Source organism: Gambusia affinis, linkage group LG13 (genome assembly GCF_019740435.1).
Source record: "Gambusia affinis linkage group LG13, SWU_Gaff_1.0, whole genome shotgun sequence".
Taxonomy (NCBI): Eukaryota; Metazoa; Chordata; class Actinopteri; order Cyprinodontiformes; family Poeciliidae; genus Gambusia; species Gambusia affinis.
The window spans coordinates 752,053-774,068 of record NC_057880.1 but is presented as its reverse complement, the minus strand read 5'-3'; the positions used below and the strand labels follow the sequence as shown (position 1 = coordinate 774,068).

The window sequence follows — 22,016 nt, the reverse complement described above, 5'->3', positions numbered from 1 at the left end:
TGAAAGTTGCTGTGAAGCATTTTCTCCTGTTTCTATGATATCACAGCAACTAGTTGTTGTGGACTCAACTTTAAAAAATATGACATTGTGCAACCTCTAGCATGGATCTGAATATTTGTTTTACGAACTTTAAAATGGTGTGCTCACTGTTTTACAACCTGACATTCTACTACAGGGTAATGTAAGATGTTCTGGTAAAGGATGCATAAGGTCAGTTTTGAAAGATGAACAAAAATCGTACTTGTTAAACTGATGGATCATCATACACAAGTCACTTAGTGTACTATAATCCAGTGTTTCCCAACCCTGGTCCCCAAAGCACACTGCCCTGCATGTTTAAGGTATTTCCTTGCTTCAGTCCAGCTGATTTCAATTAATGAGTGATTAACAGGCATTTCTTGAACTGCGATCAGTTGAATCAGGCACATTAAAGCAGGGAAACCTCTAAAACATGTAGGGCATTGTGCCTTGACGACCAGGGATGGGAAACACTGCTTTAAAGAACAGCTCAGTATTAGTATTACATCCAGAGTCCTGATTCTGTTCAGACTCAACCCAGCCACGTTTTATTCAGCTCCACATTGTCGTTCTCTCCCATCATCTCGTTTCTATCTTGCTGCCATTGAGCAGAAGTGGACTCCACCAACACAGTCGAGGGTTTATCCCATCTTGCCTGAGGCAGCTGTAACCCTGTGAGCTCAAGTCATCCTCCCAACATACTGCGAGCCTCTGGGACCTGAACCGTTCAGCAGCACAGTTCAGGTAGGTGACGCTAGACGCTCTGCAGAGGTTCTGATGCCCACATAAGAAGGCTTACCTGAAGAAGGTAACGAAGAACTGCACCAGGTCCATGATGGTGTTGTGCTGGGAGAAAGCAATCTATTGGAAACAAGACAGAAAGGGAATATAGTCAATACACTTCCATCCCTCCATTCATTTTCTTCCGCTTTATCTGGGGTCAGGTAGCGGGGGTAGCAGCTTCAGAAGGGAGGCCCAGACTTCCCTCTCCTCAGCCACTTGTTCCAGCTCCTCTGGGGGAATCCCAAGGTGCTCCCAGGCCAGCCGAGAAACATAGTCCCTCCAGTGTGTCCCCATACTCCCGGAGAACCCCCCAAAGAGCTCCTTGAGGGACACAGTTGAATGCCTCCTCCAAGTCCACAAAATGACTGGTTGGGCGAACTCCAATGCACCCTCCAGGACCTTGCTGAGGGTGTAGAGCTGGCCCAGTATTCCAAGACGAGGACAAAAACCACACTGCTGTTCCAGAATCCGAGGTTCGACTATCCAACGGTCCCTCCTCTCCAGGACCCCTGAATAGACCTTGCTAGGGAGGCTTAAGAGAATGACCCCCTGTAATTGGATCACACCTTCCAGTCCTCCTTTTTGAACAAGGGGACCACCACCCCGGTCTGCCAATCCAGGGGAACTGCCCCCGATGTCCATACAATATTGCAGAGTCGCGTCAGCCTTAAGGAATTCCGGGTGGATCTCATCCACCCTTGGGTGGATACACTTAACTAGTAAAATGTTAACTTTCTATTCATGATGCTTTTCAGTGTTTATTTCTAATTTACACATTCTCAGAAAGCCCAAAGTCAACGTGCTTACTAATGACTGTCAGAAAAATTACAATAAGGTTACATCTGCTAGTCATGTTATATGAAATGCTTATGAACTCTCACCAAAAGAACTATTTGGGTTACATGTAGAAAGTTGGAAGTTGTTTTCTACAGCTGCATCAGAACCAGACGGTCTCTCCCCTTGTTGTTAATTCTTTATCTTTGGTATAAAACTCATGTGTTGTCCCTGCCTGAGAGAGCTGACAGAGTTTTTGATCCAGACCTGCTTCATTATTGATTGTCCTACAAGCTCTCTGTATTGTGCACAACATATGAATAAACCTGATTGAGTGATTTCACCTGAACAGTGCTTGGAAATAGTATTTTTTCCACGACATGACTGACTTCACTATGTGAAGCAGTGGATTTAAAGCATGTTTAACACGGTGAAACATTTACAATTAACCTTAATAATCCAACACTTCTTTGTCTTTGGTAAATCCTCTGAGACTCCTTGTAAAGGGAGGAGAGGAAAAGAATGAGGCAGAGCAGGCTTAAGAGGTTTGCCAGCATTTGTTCAGCAGGTAAAATGGCCTGACAGTGAAAAAGCTGCAGAAAAGCTGATTCTGGTCCACAGAGACCCTGCATTAATACAAAAAAAAAAAAAAAAAAAAAGAGGCTGGCTGTGCATCCAGGCCTCCAATGCAGCACTTTCCATCATTCCACCCTGAAAGTGTACGGAGGTATGATGAGCTCTCACAAGCTAAAACTCAAACATTATAAACTGTCATTTAACACAAAACAAACACGTTCAGTATGGTTAAAGGAAATTAACATCAAAGCATGGAACAAAGCAATTTTCAAATTTCTTGTTCTTTTCCTCTTCCAAACATTTTTCAGTGGAACGGCAACTCCAGCCTAAAGCCATCATTTCAATTTACAGCAGCCGCAGTCGTTAGACACAGCTATAATCAATAAGCTGTTTAGGCCACGCCCCTTTCTCTTCACCACTGCAGAGTAACAAACACAAAAACAAACTCAGACCTTTACCTGCATGTTTACCACAAGTACCGATAAAAACAACATTAATAGTATGCTATTAATATGTAATCTGATCAAACATGACATGTTTTTTGCTCAGGTTCAACAGAGAAGAGGACGCAGTGTGTCTTTGTTTAATAAGGTCAACTCAGAGCCACTCCACTCCACCTTGAAAAATAGTTACACTCACAGGGTGGGAAATCATAAACTCTGGCTTCAGCCTATTCCTTTGTTGGTAAATTAAGTTTCTGAAGTAGTATTTTGAATCAGGATAAATAGTGACATTTAAACATAGTCACAGGCCCTGTTTACAATAATCTAGTAATTTAAAAAAACTGAGATTTGTCCTGGGTTTTAAACCTACAACCACAGAATTTTGAGGAAAAAAAAGAATCTAAATATTCGAAAGGGGAAAATAACTGAAAAAGAGTGAAAACAGAGACCCACTTTGCACATGGCCATTATCACTGTGTACTGGAAACCACAACAGTGGAGCCATTTTAAAGGGACAGTGCTTTATTAAGCTTTACATCATTTTGAGGAGGAGCTGCACTTTCCAAGCATCTGCTTCACAGAGCAGCCCTCCTCATGATTCACCCACTCAGCTCCTTCAGACTAGCCAAAAGCAATTATCAAACTAATACTTCTCAGTGAAACACTGATAAAATGTTAAAGGGTTAATAGAGGAGCCCATCCATCCATCCATCCATCCATCCATCCATTTTCTGTTCACCCTTTTCCCTAATGGGGTCAGGAGCGTTGCTGGTTCCTATCTCCAGCTACATTCCAGGCGAGAGGCAGGGTCACCCTGGACAGGTCGCCAGTCTGTCGCAGGGCAACACAGAGACATACAGGACACACAACCAGTCACACACACACTCACACCTAGGGAGAATTTAGAGAGACCAATTACGCATGTGCATGTTAGTGTCATGCACATGTGCACAGCTTTTAGTTACCTTGAGTAACTAAATGTTGTGAGGTTGGTTGGAGTTGTTTGTTGTTGTTAGATGGTCCATGGGCGTTAAAGCCACGCCCATGGACACACTAATGCGTTTCATTTCAGATCAGTAATTTATCATTGAAAATGACTTTAAATACATTATAGAAGTTCAGTTGAGGCAAAAGCATGCACAGCTATTAAATGAAGAGTTCAATATTATAATCGGAGAAAGGCAGAATAAGAGCTGGGTGTGAAACACACACACAACTACCATCCCTGAGAAAATGCCGTAAGGACGAACAGTGATACAACAAAATCACAACAGATGGGAATTCGCAAAGTCTCATATCTAAACACAGCAATTACCTCTACTGCAGAGCACAAACAGAAGAACAATAGAGTCTAATTGTTATGAGATCAGGGGTCAACTGACTGGTTCAGGGAGAGTTTTTTTCTCCTCCTTCCTTAAACCCATGTTGTAATTACCACATCAGAGAGCGCAGGGAGGGTGAGGAGGAAGGAGTGAGAGACAGAGGTAAAATATGAGTACGACAGCAATGATTTAAAGAGGACTCCAAGGACCTTACATCTACAGCACAGTCATTATGGAAGACCTACGGTAGCCCTCTGGGGACAAGCTTAGTAGCTGTGACCGCAGCGGGCCGCCTTTTATTTATCTAACCCTGACCTAAGAGCTGCTTGTTAAAGCCCAGAATGAAAGAAAGTGCTTGGCTAATCAATAAAGAAAGAAAAGAAGAAGAGAGCAACAAACAGATAAAAAGGAAGGAGACAAAGATCCTGTAAGCCACAGAGCAGGTAAAAGACTAAAGCTAAGCAGCGACTAAGGACAGACCAAAGCAGTGGGAGTTTATTCATCCATCTGAAGCAGACGTGTGCTCTTTCCCATGTTCAAAGGGTCTTACTGAATCTCCTGAGCAATTACCAGCCCAAATGCTGAGGCTTACTGCTTTACTCTGGGACAGAGGATCAGATCAAAAAGGGACTGGCTTGTTGAAGGACCATATTATTAGCAAGGAAATACGCAAAACACTCTTGTTTCTAAACCTCTTTTTAATAAAACAATAAAACATTACCAACCTATTTTTAAAACCACCTTAGAGGAGAGCACTGCAAGAATCTTACTAATATTCTTGTAAATATGGATTAAACACTGTTTCCATTGAATAAATCTTGATGGAAACCTGCCAATTTAAAAGAAATATTTTTTTGAGAAAACATCTTTTCTACTAGCATGGGATGGTTGCAATGCAAATATTTTTTTGACATCATATGAAGACATGATCATCAATCAGATGTTACCACTGGCAGAAAAGACTAATAATAATAATAATAATAATAATAATAATAATAATAATAATGTTCAGGTTTTAAAATAAAGAAAGAGAAAATGAGGCCAAAATTGATTCCGTCTATAAAAACGGCTGTTTTATTTATTTATTTAAAGGAAATTGAATGATTTTTATGTTGATCAATGTCTTTTACAAATGTCTTGTTTTTTTTATCTCATTGAATCTGTTTTGAGTTTTGAAATGGTGTGGTGGTTTGGTAACCTAATCATGGTAAGTAAGAAGAGGTCAATGGTCACCTTTAATGTCTGTACCAAAGAACACTGGTACAGTGGTCTATAAGAGACCATCTTTTTTTTATTTTATTTTTTTATTTTTTTCGTATTTTTATGAGTGCATCTGGTGGGCTCTGCTGCAAATGAATTGGCAGTCTGGAACAATAAAGTATTTCAACTGAATTTAAAGACAATACTTGCATTTTCTTCAATTTCTTGCGAATTGGATTAGTGGAAAATAATGTAAATAAAAAAGTACATAGTCTCTCACCTAATAAGAAAATAGATCTAAAGACAATTTTTAAATATTTTTTTCTGGAAAATTAATCCAGTTATGTATTGAAAAAGTAAAACTAAAACCTGCCTTTGTTCTTAGCCCTATATTTAAGAACCATTTGTAATTCTTTGTCAGTTTTTGGCAACATTATTACACTTAAATCTTTGAAGGTACAAAACTCCCATAAAACTAGAGCCGGTTGATGTAGCAAAATGTGGAAAAGTTCGAGAATTATTAATACTTCATCAAGCCACTATAAGTCACAGATGTTTTATCGAGCACATAGCGACCATGTTTGCATGTTAACAAATGAAAAGTGTGGTTACAACACGCTGCATATTCATGAGGACCTAATGACCAAAGGGAGCCAGTTGTCAAGAGCCGCCTCCACCTACATGCTATGGAAATAAATCCAGCTGCTCCATGTGTGTTAGATGAACTCAGATGCTTTAAACAGGTGCCTGAAAAACACGCCAGCCTACTTTGTTTGGCTTTATAATGTGTTACTCATCTGACTATTTTCAGTGGGAAGGTAAAGAAGAAGCTTTCATGGCAGAATTTCCTCCCTGAAGACGATTTGTCCTGTGCTTTTCAAGCAGCCTAATCAAGAAAGAAAATTCAAAAAGTCATGAACAAGCTTTTTTAGTTATCATCATAAATTGTTTTTTCCTTGTTTACTCACTTACATAGTAATAATAAAAAAACTTGAAATTGTTAAGTAAAACCTAAGTAGCGTAACATAACTGATTGCACACCTCCTAGATTCTGTTGTGCAGGAACTTAAAAAATTTTGAATCTTTATAAAACTCATTAACACCTTATTGAAGAGTCAATATTGTTCATTTTTACAGCCTTAAGGTAAACAAATGTATAAGATGGCACTAATTGTGTTTTGCCAATAGATGATATGATGTTTTTCATAGAGATGGAAATATATCCACCCAGATGTGGGGGACCAGTTGCTGGGGACTTTAGATCAAGGAACCCTTACCCCCATTCCATTAAAATATGATTCTATTATCTTTCCTATGAATATTTTGTTTTGATTTCTTATTAAAAAGCACTGTGTTTCATTGTCCATTTTAAGCTGAACATTCATATATATGGTAAATATTCTGGCTGAGAGTGAAATGAGTTTAGAAAAGGATCAGTTTTGAACAGGCACTTAGGGCAGCCTTGGGTCCTAAGTTTCCGTGTTGAAGAAGCTCTGTAGAACATAGCAGCCACAGTGTGATGCACGTCTGATTTATGAATGTTGTCTGTATTTTCAGAAAAAAGGAAAAGTAAAGGAAATTTACAACCACTGCATGTCTTGACATCACTTTTGTTCAAGTGTGCAACACAGGTAACATAATGGGATCCACATAAATGCAATAAAAACTGAGATTTAAAAAATAACTAAATACGAGTCAGCTGAGAAATTAGATGTGCCACATTAACACCATGCTCTGTTATTCAAAGTGGGATTATTCCAGATGTTTCCGTCAGCTCACGTTGAGCCGATTCAATCTAAAAACCTAGATCAAAATAGCTGCCTTGTGTGAGTCAACATCACTTAAACAATACAACCATAAGTCATAAAAAAATTATCACACAAAAGGACATTTTAATATTGTAATAAGCCATTTTAATATTGCATACAAATTTGGTTTTCATTTTAGATCTTTTTTTCTTAGGTGCACTTGTTTTCAAATTTTCTAAAAGTTCACTTACACTTCCTCTTACTGGAAATTAAATGCTTGGAACTATGAATATTTTCATGGAACTTGACTCAACTCTTACAAAACAATGACCATGTCTGACTGTCGGACTCCAGCATCCTAAATGCCAGCAGTGAGTGGGTTAACTGGGACACAATGACAACAGTACTGTAGATTATACAAGACTGAAAGACTTTTTCACCAAGTTGAAATAATTTTGGTTATCCCCAAACCTAAAACAGAAATAATTATGTCAGAAAGGGGGAAAGGTTTTATGTAAAAATCTGATTTAAGTTGTTTTACTTTGATACAGAAGGTTAAATTTGACCCTTTAAAAACATGAGAAAGGTCAGAACTATCCAAACTTCCATAAACCTTCAACCTATTTTACCCACAAGGACTAAAAAGTAGCTGTAGCAGATTAAGTACAACCCATCTCAACACATAAAAGCACATTTTATCTATTCCCATCTCTCCAGGTAATTTGTCCCCATGATGCTGATGGCTTCCTGTCTCGTTAAAATGACCAGCACTCAGCCTTTATCCTCCTCTTCTGCCCCATGACACATAATACCGGTTCATTCAGATAAACCCAATACTTCCCTCTTGTGTTTGTTTGTTTGCGTGTGTGTATGGGTGTGCAGGTGCGCGCGTGTGTGTATGTGTGTGCTCTGGTCAGACAGTTAACTACTGTTTTAATCCAATAAAGGAGACACTTTGCCACTGACCTGATCATAGAGGGTGTTTTTGTCAGACATCTGATTAGAAGCGGCACATTATTCAATGATGGGAAGCACAGTGGGTAAATAAGTGAGTGAGCACCAAAAGGCAAATCAAATTGTCAGGAACAAAGTAGCTGCTCATCACTGACAGATGCTTTTAATCTGCTGCTCTAAAGGTTGTAATGTACATAAAGTGGTGGCAAGAAATTACAAAAAAAGAAAAACAAAAAAATATCGTAGCAGTAAGCAGTAAGAAATAGTTTTTGGCTATTGAGGAGAGATTTTACCAGTCATTTATGAAAAGAGGTGCTCAAATTAGAAACCTCAGCTCCACTACGTCTGGCTGTGTGTTATTCAAGACAAACATCCTGAGAAGAACTGGGTTATATTCCCAATGTTTGCAGACTCAATCAATAAAACATGATTTTATGATTAGAAATAAAATCTAGGACGTTCCCAATTTCTGAAAAGAAAAACTTAAATGTGTCAAATTACAACAGTGAAATATTCTCTTCTGTGGCACATTTGGAATTTCTAGTACTTGGTAATTGTACATTTAATCAAAAGAGTAATTTTTTATAAATGTGATCTCAACAGCATCTGGCAAGTGTTGTAATACTTAAACAGAAACAAAAGGAAATGAGTGACGTTTCACTGTTCTGGAAAAATAAAAACACTACATTCAGAAACCTTCGTGATAAATACCAGAGTTAGGAAAGATCTCAGGAAAAAGTCCTGTCCACATTACGAATGGTTGTTAAAGCTTCAGTTAGTCGTTGAAAGAGGCAGAATCCTGTTTACACCATAGTGTAATTTTACAGCACAATCAAGTCACTATGTTAACTTCAGTTGTTAAAAATATAATATATATGTCAAGTATCCTGCGACAGGCTGGCGACCTGTCCAGGGTGTACCCCGCCTCTCGCCCGGAACGCAGCTGGAGATAGGCACCAGCAACCCTCCCAACCCCAATAGGGACGAAGGGTGTACAAACAATGGATGGATGGATGTCAAGTATCACTTAAAAGAAATTTGACCTCATTTTGGAATAAGGTGCTGAAAACTGATAAAACAAAGATTGAGTTGTTTGGTCACAAAAAATGTGTTATACGTGGCCTTGTTTTACAGTTCCACACAGCATTCCAAGAAAATCAGTTGCTTACCGTTGGAAAATTTGGTGGAGGTTCCATCATGCTTTGGGGCTGTGTGGCCAATGCCAGCACTGGGAATCGTGTTAAAGATGAGGGTCATATGAAATCAGCTGATTCTTGAGAATAATGTTCAAGAATCAGTTACAAAGTTGAAGTTATGCTGGGGATGGATATTTCTGCAAGATAATGATCCAAAACACAGCTCCAAATCTACTTAGGCATTCACACATATTTCGTCTCAATGCATATTGTACATTTTCTGTTATCCCAATAAACTCATTTCAATATTGAAATCTTACTGTGTCCCAGAGGTGGGGACTCAAGCTGCATGACTTGAACTCGACTCAGACTCGAGTTGTTAAAATTAAGACTTTGCACATGACTTCAAAAAATTTTCAAAGATTTGGACTTGACTTTGACACCATTGACGAGGAATTTGACTTGATGCTGTTGCCTTGAAAAGACTTGATATATTACCCAAAGTCTAAAGTTTAAAGCACATATTATTTATAAAGTTATATAATTTATATATATTATAATTATGTAATAATTATATTTATATAATATATATTTTTCAGTTATAACCCTTCAAATGGCAGGGTGATGGTCACATGTTGCACAGAACCCACTTCCAAGAGGAAGTTTGTGACACGGCGCAACCCGAAGTCCAGGACTTTGGAGATGATATGTGGAAACATTAATGTTTATAAAACTTATCGTGCAAAGAATATAGAAATGACAAGGGGAGGAGTTAGAGCAAAATTGCTGCACAGTTGATGAACCTTTTCAGCTGTTCTACGTTAACGTGACATAAATAGGTTATAATGATTTTCATTCAGTCAGGATGTTATGCTGACACTAGAGCCACATGCACTGCAGGTAGATTGCAATAAAGCATTGATTAATGCCTGGTTTTAAAATTAGTTAACTGAACTTGTAGCCATTATTTTGTGCGCATTTTTGGACACCAAACGGCAGAATCGATCCCGATCAAACCATTATACCTAGGATTTCTGTCAGTTAATGTGTGATCTCTCAGGTTTTGAAAATGGGCCGACAATCGGCCAACAACTTTAAGATGGTGTAGTGTGCGCTGGGCATTACACTAAAGATATGAGGAAGGGAGGGTCAGTGGAGAGCCCTGGAGATGAGCTTTTTTTCTTTCAGTGTCATCAACAGAAAGAGAAAAAGGCCGGAAAAGACAATAAAGCCGATAATTAAAATCATGTCGATAGTTTTAATTTATCTTACGATTGATTGATTTATTGTTTATAGCGACAGGCTTTCTTCTCTTTGACCATAAGAGTTTCACACCAGCGTCCATTAACATACAAACACACACCCTCTCCTTATGATTTGCCAGTAATGCCAGAATCCTGGTCTAGGTGTACTGGCACACCAAATTCATCAATAGTCATTTCTGTATTTGAGTCTCTATCTGAAAACCAGGTTTCTGTAAACGCCAGTAAATATGCATCTCTGAATTCATGCTGAATTTGTACTTGCGCTTGGAGCTCATCCACTTTGTTGTGAAGAGATTGCACATTGGAAAGAATGCTGGACGGTAGTGGGTTGCAAGAAACCGAGACTCTGGTAAGGATTTGAGTAAAAAGACAGCTTTAAACATGAGAAGTTTTAAATTTTGAGCAAAACATTCCAAAAACGATGTGTGTGATGACTGTGAGAGTGATAGTGAGAGCTGAGGTGCAAGGTCAGCGTGACAGAGCCAATAAAATCCTGTTCCAGCAGAACGACTGATTCCAACGCCTCGTTCTGCCTTTCAACATTCCCGACCTCAGCTGACAGCTGGGCGCCAAGAGGGAAACACTCACCAGTCCTGTTGAATGCGAATGGCTGGCTCATAACAAAGCTGCATAAAATCCAGCTTTATTTGGTGTTTTCACTTGGTTTAGTGCACTATGCTGGTGTTCACATACTTGACCTTTATTTAGAACGTTAAATTCTGGAGAAAACACTTCAGGTCTGTCAAGAAAATCCGAGATCATCCCACTTCCCCATGCTGGAGATTTTAGTTTAACAGTAAAAATAAATAAAGTTATCTTTAAAATTAATTACTCAAGTAAAATCTAGACCCAACATTAGACTTAAATGTCAATAAAATCAATTTGGTTGTGTGTGTTGTTTCTGTCTCCTGCAAACTTTGCTTTAATTCTACTTTTTTCTATTTAATCATAAGAAATCATAGTCAAGACAGAGAGAGTCATGAAACAGGAAAAGCAGTTTCCTGGAAAAAGAGGAAGTAAGTTTCCAGCCTGCAGATTTATAAAAATAGTTCAGACTATTACTTAGCATGAAAGTTTTAAAGAAAGAAATCTAAATATTGTGAGTAATTGGATAAGATTCAAAGTAAAATACTTATATTAATATTGGTTTACTTGTAATAATACTTACACTTACACTTACATTAGTGGGAACTCTTACAAGTAAAACAAGTAACTGTAACTTTGATATCAAATAATAAGAATCATGGATTATTCTTGGTTTCTTTACAGAAAACATTTGTAATAACTCACATTAAGATTATAATAAGAGTAACTGATAAATTATGGTTATCATAACATTATAAAAGAATGATAAATCAGAGAAGTAAAAGAAGTTATAAATGTGATTTTTACTCTGAACTTGAAATGTTATAAATGTGATTTTTACTCTGAACTTGAAATGGTGTCAAAGGTGTAACTGCAATTAAAGATCACTGATGTGTTGGAGGTAGATTGTAGGTGAAAGGTTAAGGGAGAAAGAGGAACTAACAGGAGAGCAGAGATGGTCAACACCTTATTTGGAAACAGGTTGTTGAGCAAAAGTGGGGTGGGGGCGACTTTAGCAACTCTCGGTGCGAAGATGTGAGTTTGAGGATGCAGTTGCTCCTTTCTCGGAAAAGGAGTCGTGTCCCACGTGCCTGGGTCAAAGTGACCCAGGTCACAAGTGTCACAGGTGCATTATTTCGCAACCTTCAACAGTAACCAGGGCGAAGGCCTGAGCTAAGAGTTGGGGCCTGGTTGCGCAGTCATGAGGATGTGCTTACAGATGTTCTTTTTCTATAAAATGCCTAGGAGACTGCTACAGCTTTGTGTGTTGATTAATAGTGATTGCTTAATGTGTAATCTCTGTATTTTAGTATGTTTTCTGTAACGATGAACCAAAATCAAATAATCTAATGTAATGAATTGATGTTTTATATAAAACAAACTTTATTGATTAAAGTTAATTATATGGATAAAAGTATAGAATCAAAGAAAGAGAAGGAAGGCTGAGGTGGGTGCAAACTGCAAATGTCAGAACATGAGAGTGGGTTTAGTTGTGCAACTGCCAGGTCACAAGTATGCCTGCCACTTGAGAAAGTTTCCAATAGTCGCAGGTGTCAAAAGCACGTTATCTCGCAACAGGGTCAATATGACCCAAGTCACGAATGTCACCAGAGTGGTGTGCAATCTCCCACAACGGTTGGGGCCTGAGTGTAGAGGCGGCAACGCAAGCAGCACCCTGCTCTCTCTCTCTCTATCTGGGGTACATGCCCACAAGTGCAGAAAGTATAAAAACATGAGACCGAGGTGATACGGTGTTCTTCGTCACGGCGCTGAGACTCTACACAAGTGTGGTAAGAAGACCAGCAGAGGACACCCTGGAACCAAGAAAAGCGCCTCACAAGGAGGACAACGGAGCTCCTCACGCCGGACCAAAGGGCGAGATCCACCGACCCACTGCCTTGGTTCCTCATTGGATTTCCACACTCTGCTCTCGACCCAACGATCTCAAAATTACATCGCAACGGACTTGGGGAACTGAACAAAAGTCACAGGATCGACTAAGGGCTGTTCGGCTGGATGAAGCAGACAGTTCATTTTGTTTCGGTTCCAAAGAGGATTTATGATTCAAAGTCAAAGACTCTGACCAAGGACTACAAGGACTCCTGTTGCCAAGATCCGATACCATCGATGGGTATGAGTTGTGCCACACCCCAAAGCCTTATTTGATAGATAGATGACAGTGTAGGGAGGTTGTTAGGTAAAGGTTGAATTGATCTAAACTATATTGATTTTCTTTGTATGGTAGTCTCAAGTAAATTCTGTATGCCTGTCATTTTCCCTGCTAAAGCTTGCTTAATAAATTCATATATTTTAAAAATTCTGATTAGGTTGTGGACATTGAAATTAATTGAGTCATTTGAATTAAAGTGCTTCTATTTATAGTAAAATCAGTATTCATGATTCTAGTAATGTGGTGGCTTCAGACTTTCCTTTGGTGAGAGAAAAATAATGACCCTGTGATTATCTTAGTCTTAGTCACTAAAAATTATCTAGCCGTTACCAAGTGCACGTTACAATTTTAGAAAGGGAACTACCGTTAACAGAAGTGGTTATTGGAACTATGCGGCTGTGAGGGCTACTCGGTTGATTGTTCCTTAACTGGGAAGGGTCATAACTTCTGGATAAGGAGGTAGTCAGAGCTAGACGAATCCCTTTCGCCACCAGTTTAAATAGATTATCTCTTATAGATCTTGTTCAGGGTAAGACCCAGGTCTTAGAGATTCTCCGGACCTGTTAGACAGAGAACTGGTTCAGTAGTCAGCCCGAGGAGTTGTGAGGAGAGGGCGGGGCTGGCTATTGCGCAGTAACAAACAGGTCCAAACTTAGCACAATGTAAAACATTAAAATTAAGATTCACTTGATTCTAGGAAGAAGTATAAGACGAGCTGTGTTTAAAACCTCAAAAAGAAATGACATTAAAAAGTATAACCAGTGGCTGTTGTACCTTTAACAGGAAAAAGCAAAGATGTTTTATAGTCTAAACACAAGACAGCATTTTTTGAGTAAAGAGAATGCAAATAACTCAAAAACGACTGCACTACTAAACACAAGAAGGCGATCAGAAGTAGCCAGAGTAATCAGGTGTTCATAAAGTATAGACAACTTCCTTTACCATTAAATATACAAAAACTGGAAAAAAGAAGCATTAGGTTCAAATGTTCAAATTGGGCTCTAAAAAAGATGATTGATGCTACTGGATTCACAAAAACAAGATGTTAATATGTTTGGAAAAATGAAGAATTGTATTTTTGGTTTCAGGGAGAACCAACTGCATTAAAAACAGTTGGGATCACGGTAGAATTATCTAGTCCAGGTATATTGCAATTTTACTTCTAAGGTGGTTCTAATGCTGAAGAATTGCTAATGCTCTCTTTTTGTGTTTTCACAAAGAGAATAAAGGACTTATAAATATCAAACTGTTTAATTATCTTTGTGTTGGGAACCGGGGTTTTTTCTCTGTTTGCCTGCTGCTTCATCCTTCACCCATCAGATGGTGTTAGAGCAGGGGTGTCAAAGTCAAATGGACGGAGGGCCAAATAAAAAATTTAGCTACAAGCCGAGGGCCGGACTGATCGAATGTTCATTGAAATTTTTTTAAATGACGCATATAGTCTAGTGAACCTAATTGAACCTACTGAAAACCTAACAAATATATTCCAATATGATCATATAAATAAAGCAATATTTTCTTATGGCTCTGTCAGTAATCTTTAATTTTCAACAGACACAACTGAAATATTTTAAAAATATAATTGGATTGAAATACAATAAAATAAAGTGCAAAAATCTATTAATCAAAAACAACACTTTCATCAAGGAGAAGTAACATGCAGTGAAAACAAATATTAAACTCAGTGTCCACCTTCCTTTTTGCCATTTTTGATGGGTATCTGAAAGTTAATTTTAAAGTTATGCTGACGACTGCTGTGCTAATAACCTTTCTAGACCGGACGTGTCGCCGGCGACACATCTAAATTTGCAGTACCGTAATTCCGCCACACGTAGCGCTAAGTGGAAAAATTCCAACGGTTTCTGAAAGGGGAGACGTTGCACTTTCCAGCAAGTATCGGGTTAATACGGTAACTTCGCAGCTGCAGCTGCAGAGAGTGTAATTAATCCGGGGGGCACTCATTTAATAGATGGTATATTTCGGCAATAACTTGGTGGATATTGAAAGTTCCGGTTGTTATGGATACATGGGTAAGTACATCATCTCACAGAACATTTAAAGAACTACTTACAGTTAAAATAAGGAAGATATTTTTTTTCAGACGGGGTGCCGGCTTGCTGCGGTCTGCGGGCCGGTTCTAATAATAAATCAAGATCATCCCAGGGGCCGTAAAAAATCTTCTCGCGGGCCGGATGTGGCCCGCGGGCCTTGACTCTGACATATGTGTGTTAGAGGCTGCACACCTGGAGGGGCGTGCCCGCTGACTCTGCCAGCATACCTGTGATTCATCATCCAATTATCCTGGAGCTTAAGAGGAGCAGCCTGCCAGCACCTCAATGCCTGAGTGTTTGCCAGTAATGGTACTCTGAGCCTCCCTGAGATAGCTGTGTTTTCCTGAGAAGTTACTCTTAGCAATCAGCTCTTGTTGCCTCTCTCTCAGGTGTTTTCTCATGACAGCATGAAATATTCCCTGTAAAGCCCTAGTTCTGGCTTTCTGGATTTTCCCCCTCGTGATGCTGTGGATCGTTACCCACTGGTTGCCTGAGTCTCATCTTCGCCTCGTCAGATTGACCATAAACCGTTCCTGGATTCCCCGGCTGGCAGTCGGACAGTTCCTCTGTTTTCCTACATGGCTGAACTTACCTGTCCACCCTCCACCTCAACCTCCCCCTCATCAGCCCAGTCGAGAGCTCTCTCTGGAACCTGGATCACCTCAAAGACTCACGCAATGGAACCCAAATCACAAACCCGCTGTTTTCCTCCTTTTGGCGGAAGTATCTTCAATACAAGTAAGATCTGTCTATTTTCTCTCAAAGTTCCCTTTTCCAAAAAACCTCAAAATCACCATCTCTCCCTGCTGCTCCTTGGTGTGTAGATGACCCCGTGATCCCTCCCCAAGGACCAGGGCCATTCTTCCTACCTTTTCATATTGTTTAACTAAATTTAATTTATCTGATTCCTGTTCTCCTGGTGTTGTTCTACATGTGGGTTAAGAAAATGGAACCCAACATGACACTTTGAACATTGAATAGATAATTCTATAATGAACAAACACTTTGAATATTTCAAATGGAAATCTAGAAGCTCATGGCTGCAGCCCATAATTCCTTTAAATCAAAACCTTCTAAACAAGATGCCAACTTTAGCATCGTTAGCTGCTAACAGTTAGCCAGCTTTTTCACGATGGTACTTGCGAAATGTCAGCTGGTACAACAAGAAGCATTTGTTGGCTAATTCGATCAACAACTGAACAAAATCTCAAAAACTACCCTTTGTCCAACTTCAGAATAAGATAACAAAAGACCAATATGGCATTCCTTGTGGAACTCAACTTTTTATGTAAAGTCCTCAAAGCAGCCTGGACTACAACAACTATGGCACATTGCAATTCACACCTCTCTTTGGTAAGGGGTATCTGGGCCTCATTATGTTGCGAGATCTAGCAGTTGGTCATGTACTGTATGCAGTTTAACAGATTTTTCTGCTCAGTTTCCCAGAATACAGTAGATCCCATCAGAATTAATGCTATGGAAAACTATACTTCATTTAAAAACTGCTTCTCTGTCTATTAGTAAAGAAATCTAGTGAGAAGAATATGGCAATAATAAAAATAGAAATTCCAGAGTAATGAATTCTTCACTTCCTGACCATGTAGCCAGAAGATGGTGAGATGTATAATTTTGATTTGTGGGTTCGGTTAGATCCCATATAAGAGGCGAGGTCAGTGTGAACTGTCAGGAATATTTTTCACCATTGCCATGTTCTGGCACTGGAAGTCACCAAGGTCACGAGACCGAACAGTGAGTGCTTCTCCGGTTACAAGCATCTAGTTGGACATAGAGGCGAGATTAGCTTCAGTGTGGTAATTATCATATCACCTTTCCACCAGCTGATACATGGGCTTCTGATAATGCAGCATTAATGTGAAATTCATATGAACAGAACGATCGATGGACAATTGACCTGCAACAAGCAGGACACTCTGCAGCAGCTGGGCCAAGACAAGATGGTTAGGATCCAGTTTTCAAATTGCATTTCTTTGGAAATGTTTATTAGACATGCATCATTTAAATTATATTGTTACAATAAAAGTAAAAAATATATATGGTGTGATATTTACATTATTTATCTTTGTGCTTTTGAAGAAAAAGTATCATGGACTTCTTTCCCTATTCATTATTCACTTCTCCATCCATACAATGTTGTGACAATTTATTTGCAATAATTGAACTTTTCCACATTTTGTCATGTGTATTTTAATGGGATTTTATGGGTCTGCAGAAGAAGTGGGTGTGGAATGTCAGATATTTTCAATTGTATAAACAATGTGAGTAATTTCAGAGGTCCTGCAAACTCAGTCCAAAGCTACCACAATAATGAGTGAATGTTCACACATTTTGGTTCCATTTCATCCAACAAACAGATCATCATCAGCCTGTGCCTTGCAGGTTCACTCTCTTATAGAGACACTAACAACATATTTAATTTCAAACTGCATTGTGATGATGTGACAGAGTCTAACCCCGCTGCTGTCTGCATGTCACTTCATCCAGTAAAGTCGGAGATCAGCTGCTGGGAGTCACTGGAGTGGCCTGATGCACATCGAGGAAGAGGAGCTGCAGGCAAGTGAACTCAATTTAACTGGAATCAAACAGGATTGGTTCAGAATAAGTTTAGTTTATGATGTTCCAACATGCACAACTGGTCAATGTAACAATGTGCTTCCTGTACATGCAGCTGTCCAGATGAGATTATACCTGATGATCAGGACCAGGTGGTGTTCAGAAAAATAGTCAGACTCAACTTTGTGCAAGTTTTAGTTCATATATACTGCTGTGATCATGCTCAGGATCATGTTATTTGGTATTTTTATTCTGCTTAATAGACTTCTGTCTAAACTGTCTTTTGTCAATATGTCTCTGTGATCAGAGTAAAATAAGCCTCAAAGTTACTGTGAAGCATTTTCTCAAAGTAAGTCCAACTAGTAGCTGGAACTAGCTGGAACAGCTACTAGTTGAAGTTAACTCGACTTTTGTCATGTGGACCTTGAGTTAAAAAATATGAGCCTGTGCAAGTCCATACCTCGATCAGATTGGAACTTGTGGAAAATGTTTTATTTTATTTTTTTTATTTTTGTTTTTTGGGAGGAAGCCAGGCTGCGGTGTACAGTCTGCTTTTCCTCTGAGTATATGATTTCTCACTGACCAATATCTGCTTTCCACAACTGACATAAACCTACAAAGGCAGACTCTTTTTCCTTATTTAACTAATTTATTCATTGGTTCTTGAAGGTCGATTGTTTGCACCTGATTTTCTTTAGAGGTATTGAAATAAAAGAGGACTGAATATATCACATCTCTGATTTTGTTCAGTTTTTTCCACCTTACAAATGTGCGCTACTTTCTATTTCCCAATCATAAAATCTCAACAAAAAAAAAACATTGAAGTTTGTTGTTTTAAAGTGAACAAGTTCAGGAGGGTGTTAATTCTTCTAACTACCCATCTTCCTGTCAATCTGTCAATTAGTTCATCTCCATATTCCCAACACTGGATATTTTTGACTTTAATGCCGTTTTCACGTGAAGAGTCAGCCTGTCTTCACTTCCCCCACTCCACCCTCATTTCTTCCTTTCTGTCATTTCTTGACTCCATCCATCAGCGCTAAGTGCAGACAGCGCCACAGTCATCCTAAAATATCACTGCTTTAAGTCTGCTTTCATTTAATGGATCATAAGGCTGAAGAGTGAATAATTTGTGTGGCTGGGGATTTCATCCAGAGCAGAGTAATTGATGGAAACACTGAAAAACTCAACAGATCATTAAATGTGATAGTAGATTTACCAAAGCACCTCTCAGTATAGCCGGTCAGATGTTCTGGCACAGGCTGTGTGCTCTGCAGAGAGATTCTTCATGGAAAGAGGATATGATGGAAAAAATATGAGTTGTTAATATAGCTTTACTACTACAGCTGATTCAAAAAAACAATAAAGGGTCAGTATTATTATGTGCTTTCCAGATACATTTTGCTATATTCCAGCACAATCAAGTAACTGTGTTACCTTCAGTTATAAAAATGGTGTTCATATCATATATGACTTAAAAGAAGATTGATTTTGTACTTTAACCATAAAATTGGGCCTCTGTCTCTTTAAGAAGCTTCGGCTCTTTCTGAAGTTCTGCCTTCAGTACATCATCCCAACATTGCTCCTCTATTTAATGACAGCTAAAAGCAGTGAGACCATAACTAAGTAGCTCTTCATTTCCTGTGTGTGAGAGGGGAGGGGGTAGGGGAAATGGTCAAAATAATATTAATATCAATGTCAGAAGGAATGTTTTCCCAGCAGAACATTTCCTTCTAACTTGATGAACACCTTTTGGCCATCTGTAAGAGCTCATATTGTTACAGCTGTGCAAAGTAAGGGTCTGAGCAGTAAGCTAAAACAGAATGTCACTCCGAATAAAGACATCACCTTATGAATAAAAATGGTCTGTGGGATGCTGTGGTGGTCCAGGGTTAGGCACAACCTACATAAGCAGGCTTCAGTCTTCGATGTGGCCGTTCCATGCCTGGTGACCCTTGCTGCATGTCCTCCCTCTTTCTCATTGCCCTAGTTTCCTGTCACAGCCCTTTATATAAAGGCCACTTGAGTCAAAAAATGGTGTGTGGTCTGAAAGGAGTCGTCATGAAACTGATTCAAACCAGTAGGCCCACATGAACTCATCGGATTATCTCATTACCCCGTTAGCTTGGATATTTTCTTCATCACCTGCATTGCATTCTTCTTTCTTTCCTGTGCTCCGCTGCCATACTTTCTGTTGTCTGCCATCATGGGAAATTACTCACTGATGCTTATGGCTTATTACTGGCTTAGCAGACATCTTCTCCCACTCCGAGACAAACACTGCGCATGTCTCGGAGCCCCGTGTTCGAGTTAAAGAGGGAGGCGATGGCTGACAACGGTAACAGCCATTAGTGAGCAATTAGTAAGTCACGTTATTGCTTGGATTTGAATTGGTTTGCTTGGTATCCAGTTTTTTTTTTTTTTTTTTTTTTGTCCTGATCTGTGAATTCCATGACTTCCCATGACATGAAATGAAATTTCCTTACTTTCCAGGTTTTTAACATGGAAAAATTAAATTCCATGACTTTCCAGGTTTTCCATGACTGGTACAAACCCTGGTTGCAGTCTTGTAAAACACAATGATTTTGATATGACTGACAAACCACCTCATTCTGGCACAAAACCTTCCAGCAAAACATGGCTTGGTTGCATTAAGCAAATTTACTTAATTCCAATGTGTGTAATTATGTGGTCACTTTCATAAACCAGCTAAATATTTATATTAAATGCAACTTCAATTTTTTAACTTAGAACAACATTTTTTTTAGATTGTATTAAAACAAAAGTGAAAAAGATGGCTGTGTGTGTGCATGTATCTCTCCTCTTACCTGGATCTTGATTGGCCAGCTGAAGTTGGACACGTAGATGTAAAAGGTGATATTGTGGTGAAGCCTGAAGTTAAACTTTTCACATGAGAAGCTGTCCCTGTGCTCCTTGATGTTGGTCCTCGCTATGACAGACATCTCCTCACCAGATATGGTACCAGCTGTGGGAACAGAAAAACATTATACTTGGATTAAAAAGGAAAAAGCTAAAAGTAGAGCTTGAAAACATGAGTACTGTTCCCCAAGTACAACTAAATATGACAAAAAGATTCATGTAGAAATCATAACAAAATTTCAAGCTTCACAGTACGATTCACAGTATCGTAGAAACAGAGCGTCTCTATGCCATTTTTACACAATGGCATGTCAACTTTTTGTTTTGATGGATTTTTTTCAGGCAATATCATTTGAGTCCAAAGTAAATCCATAGCAAACCTCTTCAGTGAGCTCAACCTTTTTTCTATAAATTGTACAAAAAAAAAATGTTCAAACCCTGGTGAGTGGAATCAAAGAGGATTTTAAAAAACCTACAACATAACCTGAAGCTCAAGCAGTAAAATTAATGTTCATGTTCCAAACTATCTCCCCGACTGTAATTCAGAGTAAGCTTGTAAATTTCTTGCAGAGCTCAACTGGTCAGGTTTCAGTACCCTTCCTTCAGAGCATTATCAGCACTTCTCTGTTAATGGCTCAGTTTTTCAGAAGCTTTGAATAAAATATTTCCACCTCCTGCTTTATCAGGACCATTAAACACTCTATAATAACCTGAATACAATCACACGCGCAAACTGAGGAGGCTGGGGGCCTGAAGACACTCAACGTAAGCGCTCTGTGCTTCTATCTTAATTGAAATCAAGACGGAAAATGCATAAAACGCCCCAATGGGAGGAATTCAAAGCAGCTTCTGATTTGTTTTATCAAACTGGGAATGCCCTGAAGGCAAGTCGAAAGATGATCTGACCGGATTCTTACGGATTCTCATCCATCAGTATGAAATACTACCGGTTCATCACGATTAATGCCAGTCGCATGCCAAACAATTAGAGGATCATAAATTAAATGTAATTACAGTAAAGATTACAGCTCACTTTCAGATTCAGAGTATCTTGCTGTCCTGACGTTTGTAAAAAGTGAAGATTTCTGTACCAATTAAACCCTCATTAAGTTTCCATCAAGCCAAACATGCTCTAAAAAAAGCAGTTTGCTTTTTTCAAAATTGCCTTAATTCCATTTGCGCATTCCAACTTGCGCAATAATATGATCAATGGGAACTCAGCTACTGTTATCTCAAGACTTGGGATGATGTCTCAAAATAAGTTTGAACCATAGAAATTGTTATAATAATAACAGTAACTGAAACTTTATTGATTTACAAATCTTCATGTTTTAAAAGGTTGGTATGCCTTGAAGCTGAATCAGGCCATGCCAACATATCATTTTTAAAACGAGGATGTAAACATTTTGTTTACTGAACAACAGCACATGGTACTGATTCAGTTCATGAAGGCCATTCAGCCTCCTGTGGCTGTTTCCAGTTCCTCTGGCTGATTAGACCTTTACATAATCAGACTGCAGGTGAGCTGAACTCTGCTGGC

General features: G+C 39.0%; 1 protein-coding gene across 7 annotated transcripts in view; it reads right to left on the bottom strand.

The window, feature by feature from the left end:
* The window catches only part of atrnl1a (attractin-like 1a), a 251,671-nt gene that overhangs the window by 112,038 nt on the left and 117,617 nt on the right, over nucleotides 1-22,016 (bottom strand). For 5 of the 7 annotated variants that reach the window (XR_006372584.1, XM_044136568.1, XM_044136570.1 and 2 more), the window contains exons 25-26: nucleotides 20,425-20,582; nucleotides 818-879 (exon numbers count right to left, since the gene is read on the bottom strand). Coding sequence is in view for 6 of the 7 variants with exons in the window: in XM_044136568.1 (XP_043992503.1) it covers nucleotides 818-879; nucleotides 20,425-20,582 (220 nt within the window). In the remaining variant the exon portion in view is untranslated. Of the gene's footprint in view, nucleotides 1-817; nucleotides 880-17,070; nucleotides 17,616-20,424; nucleotides 20,583-22,016 lie in introns of those variants that run through there. The other 2 variants (XM_044136572.1, XM_044136573.1) reach the window with 2 other exon arrangements.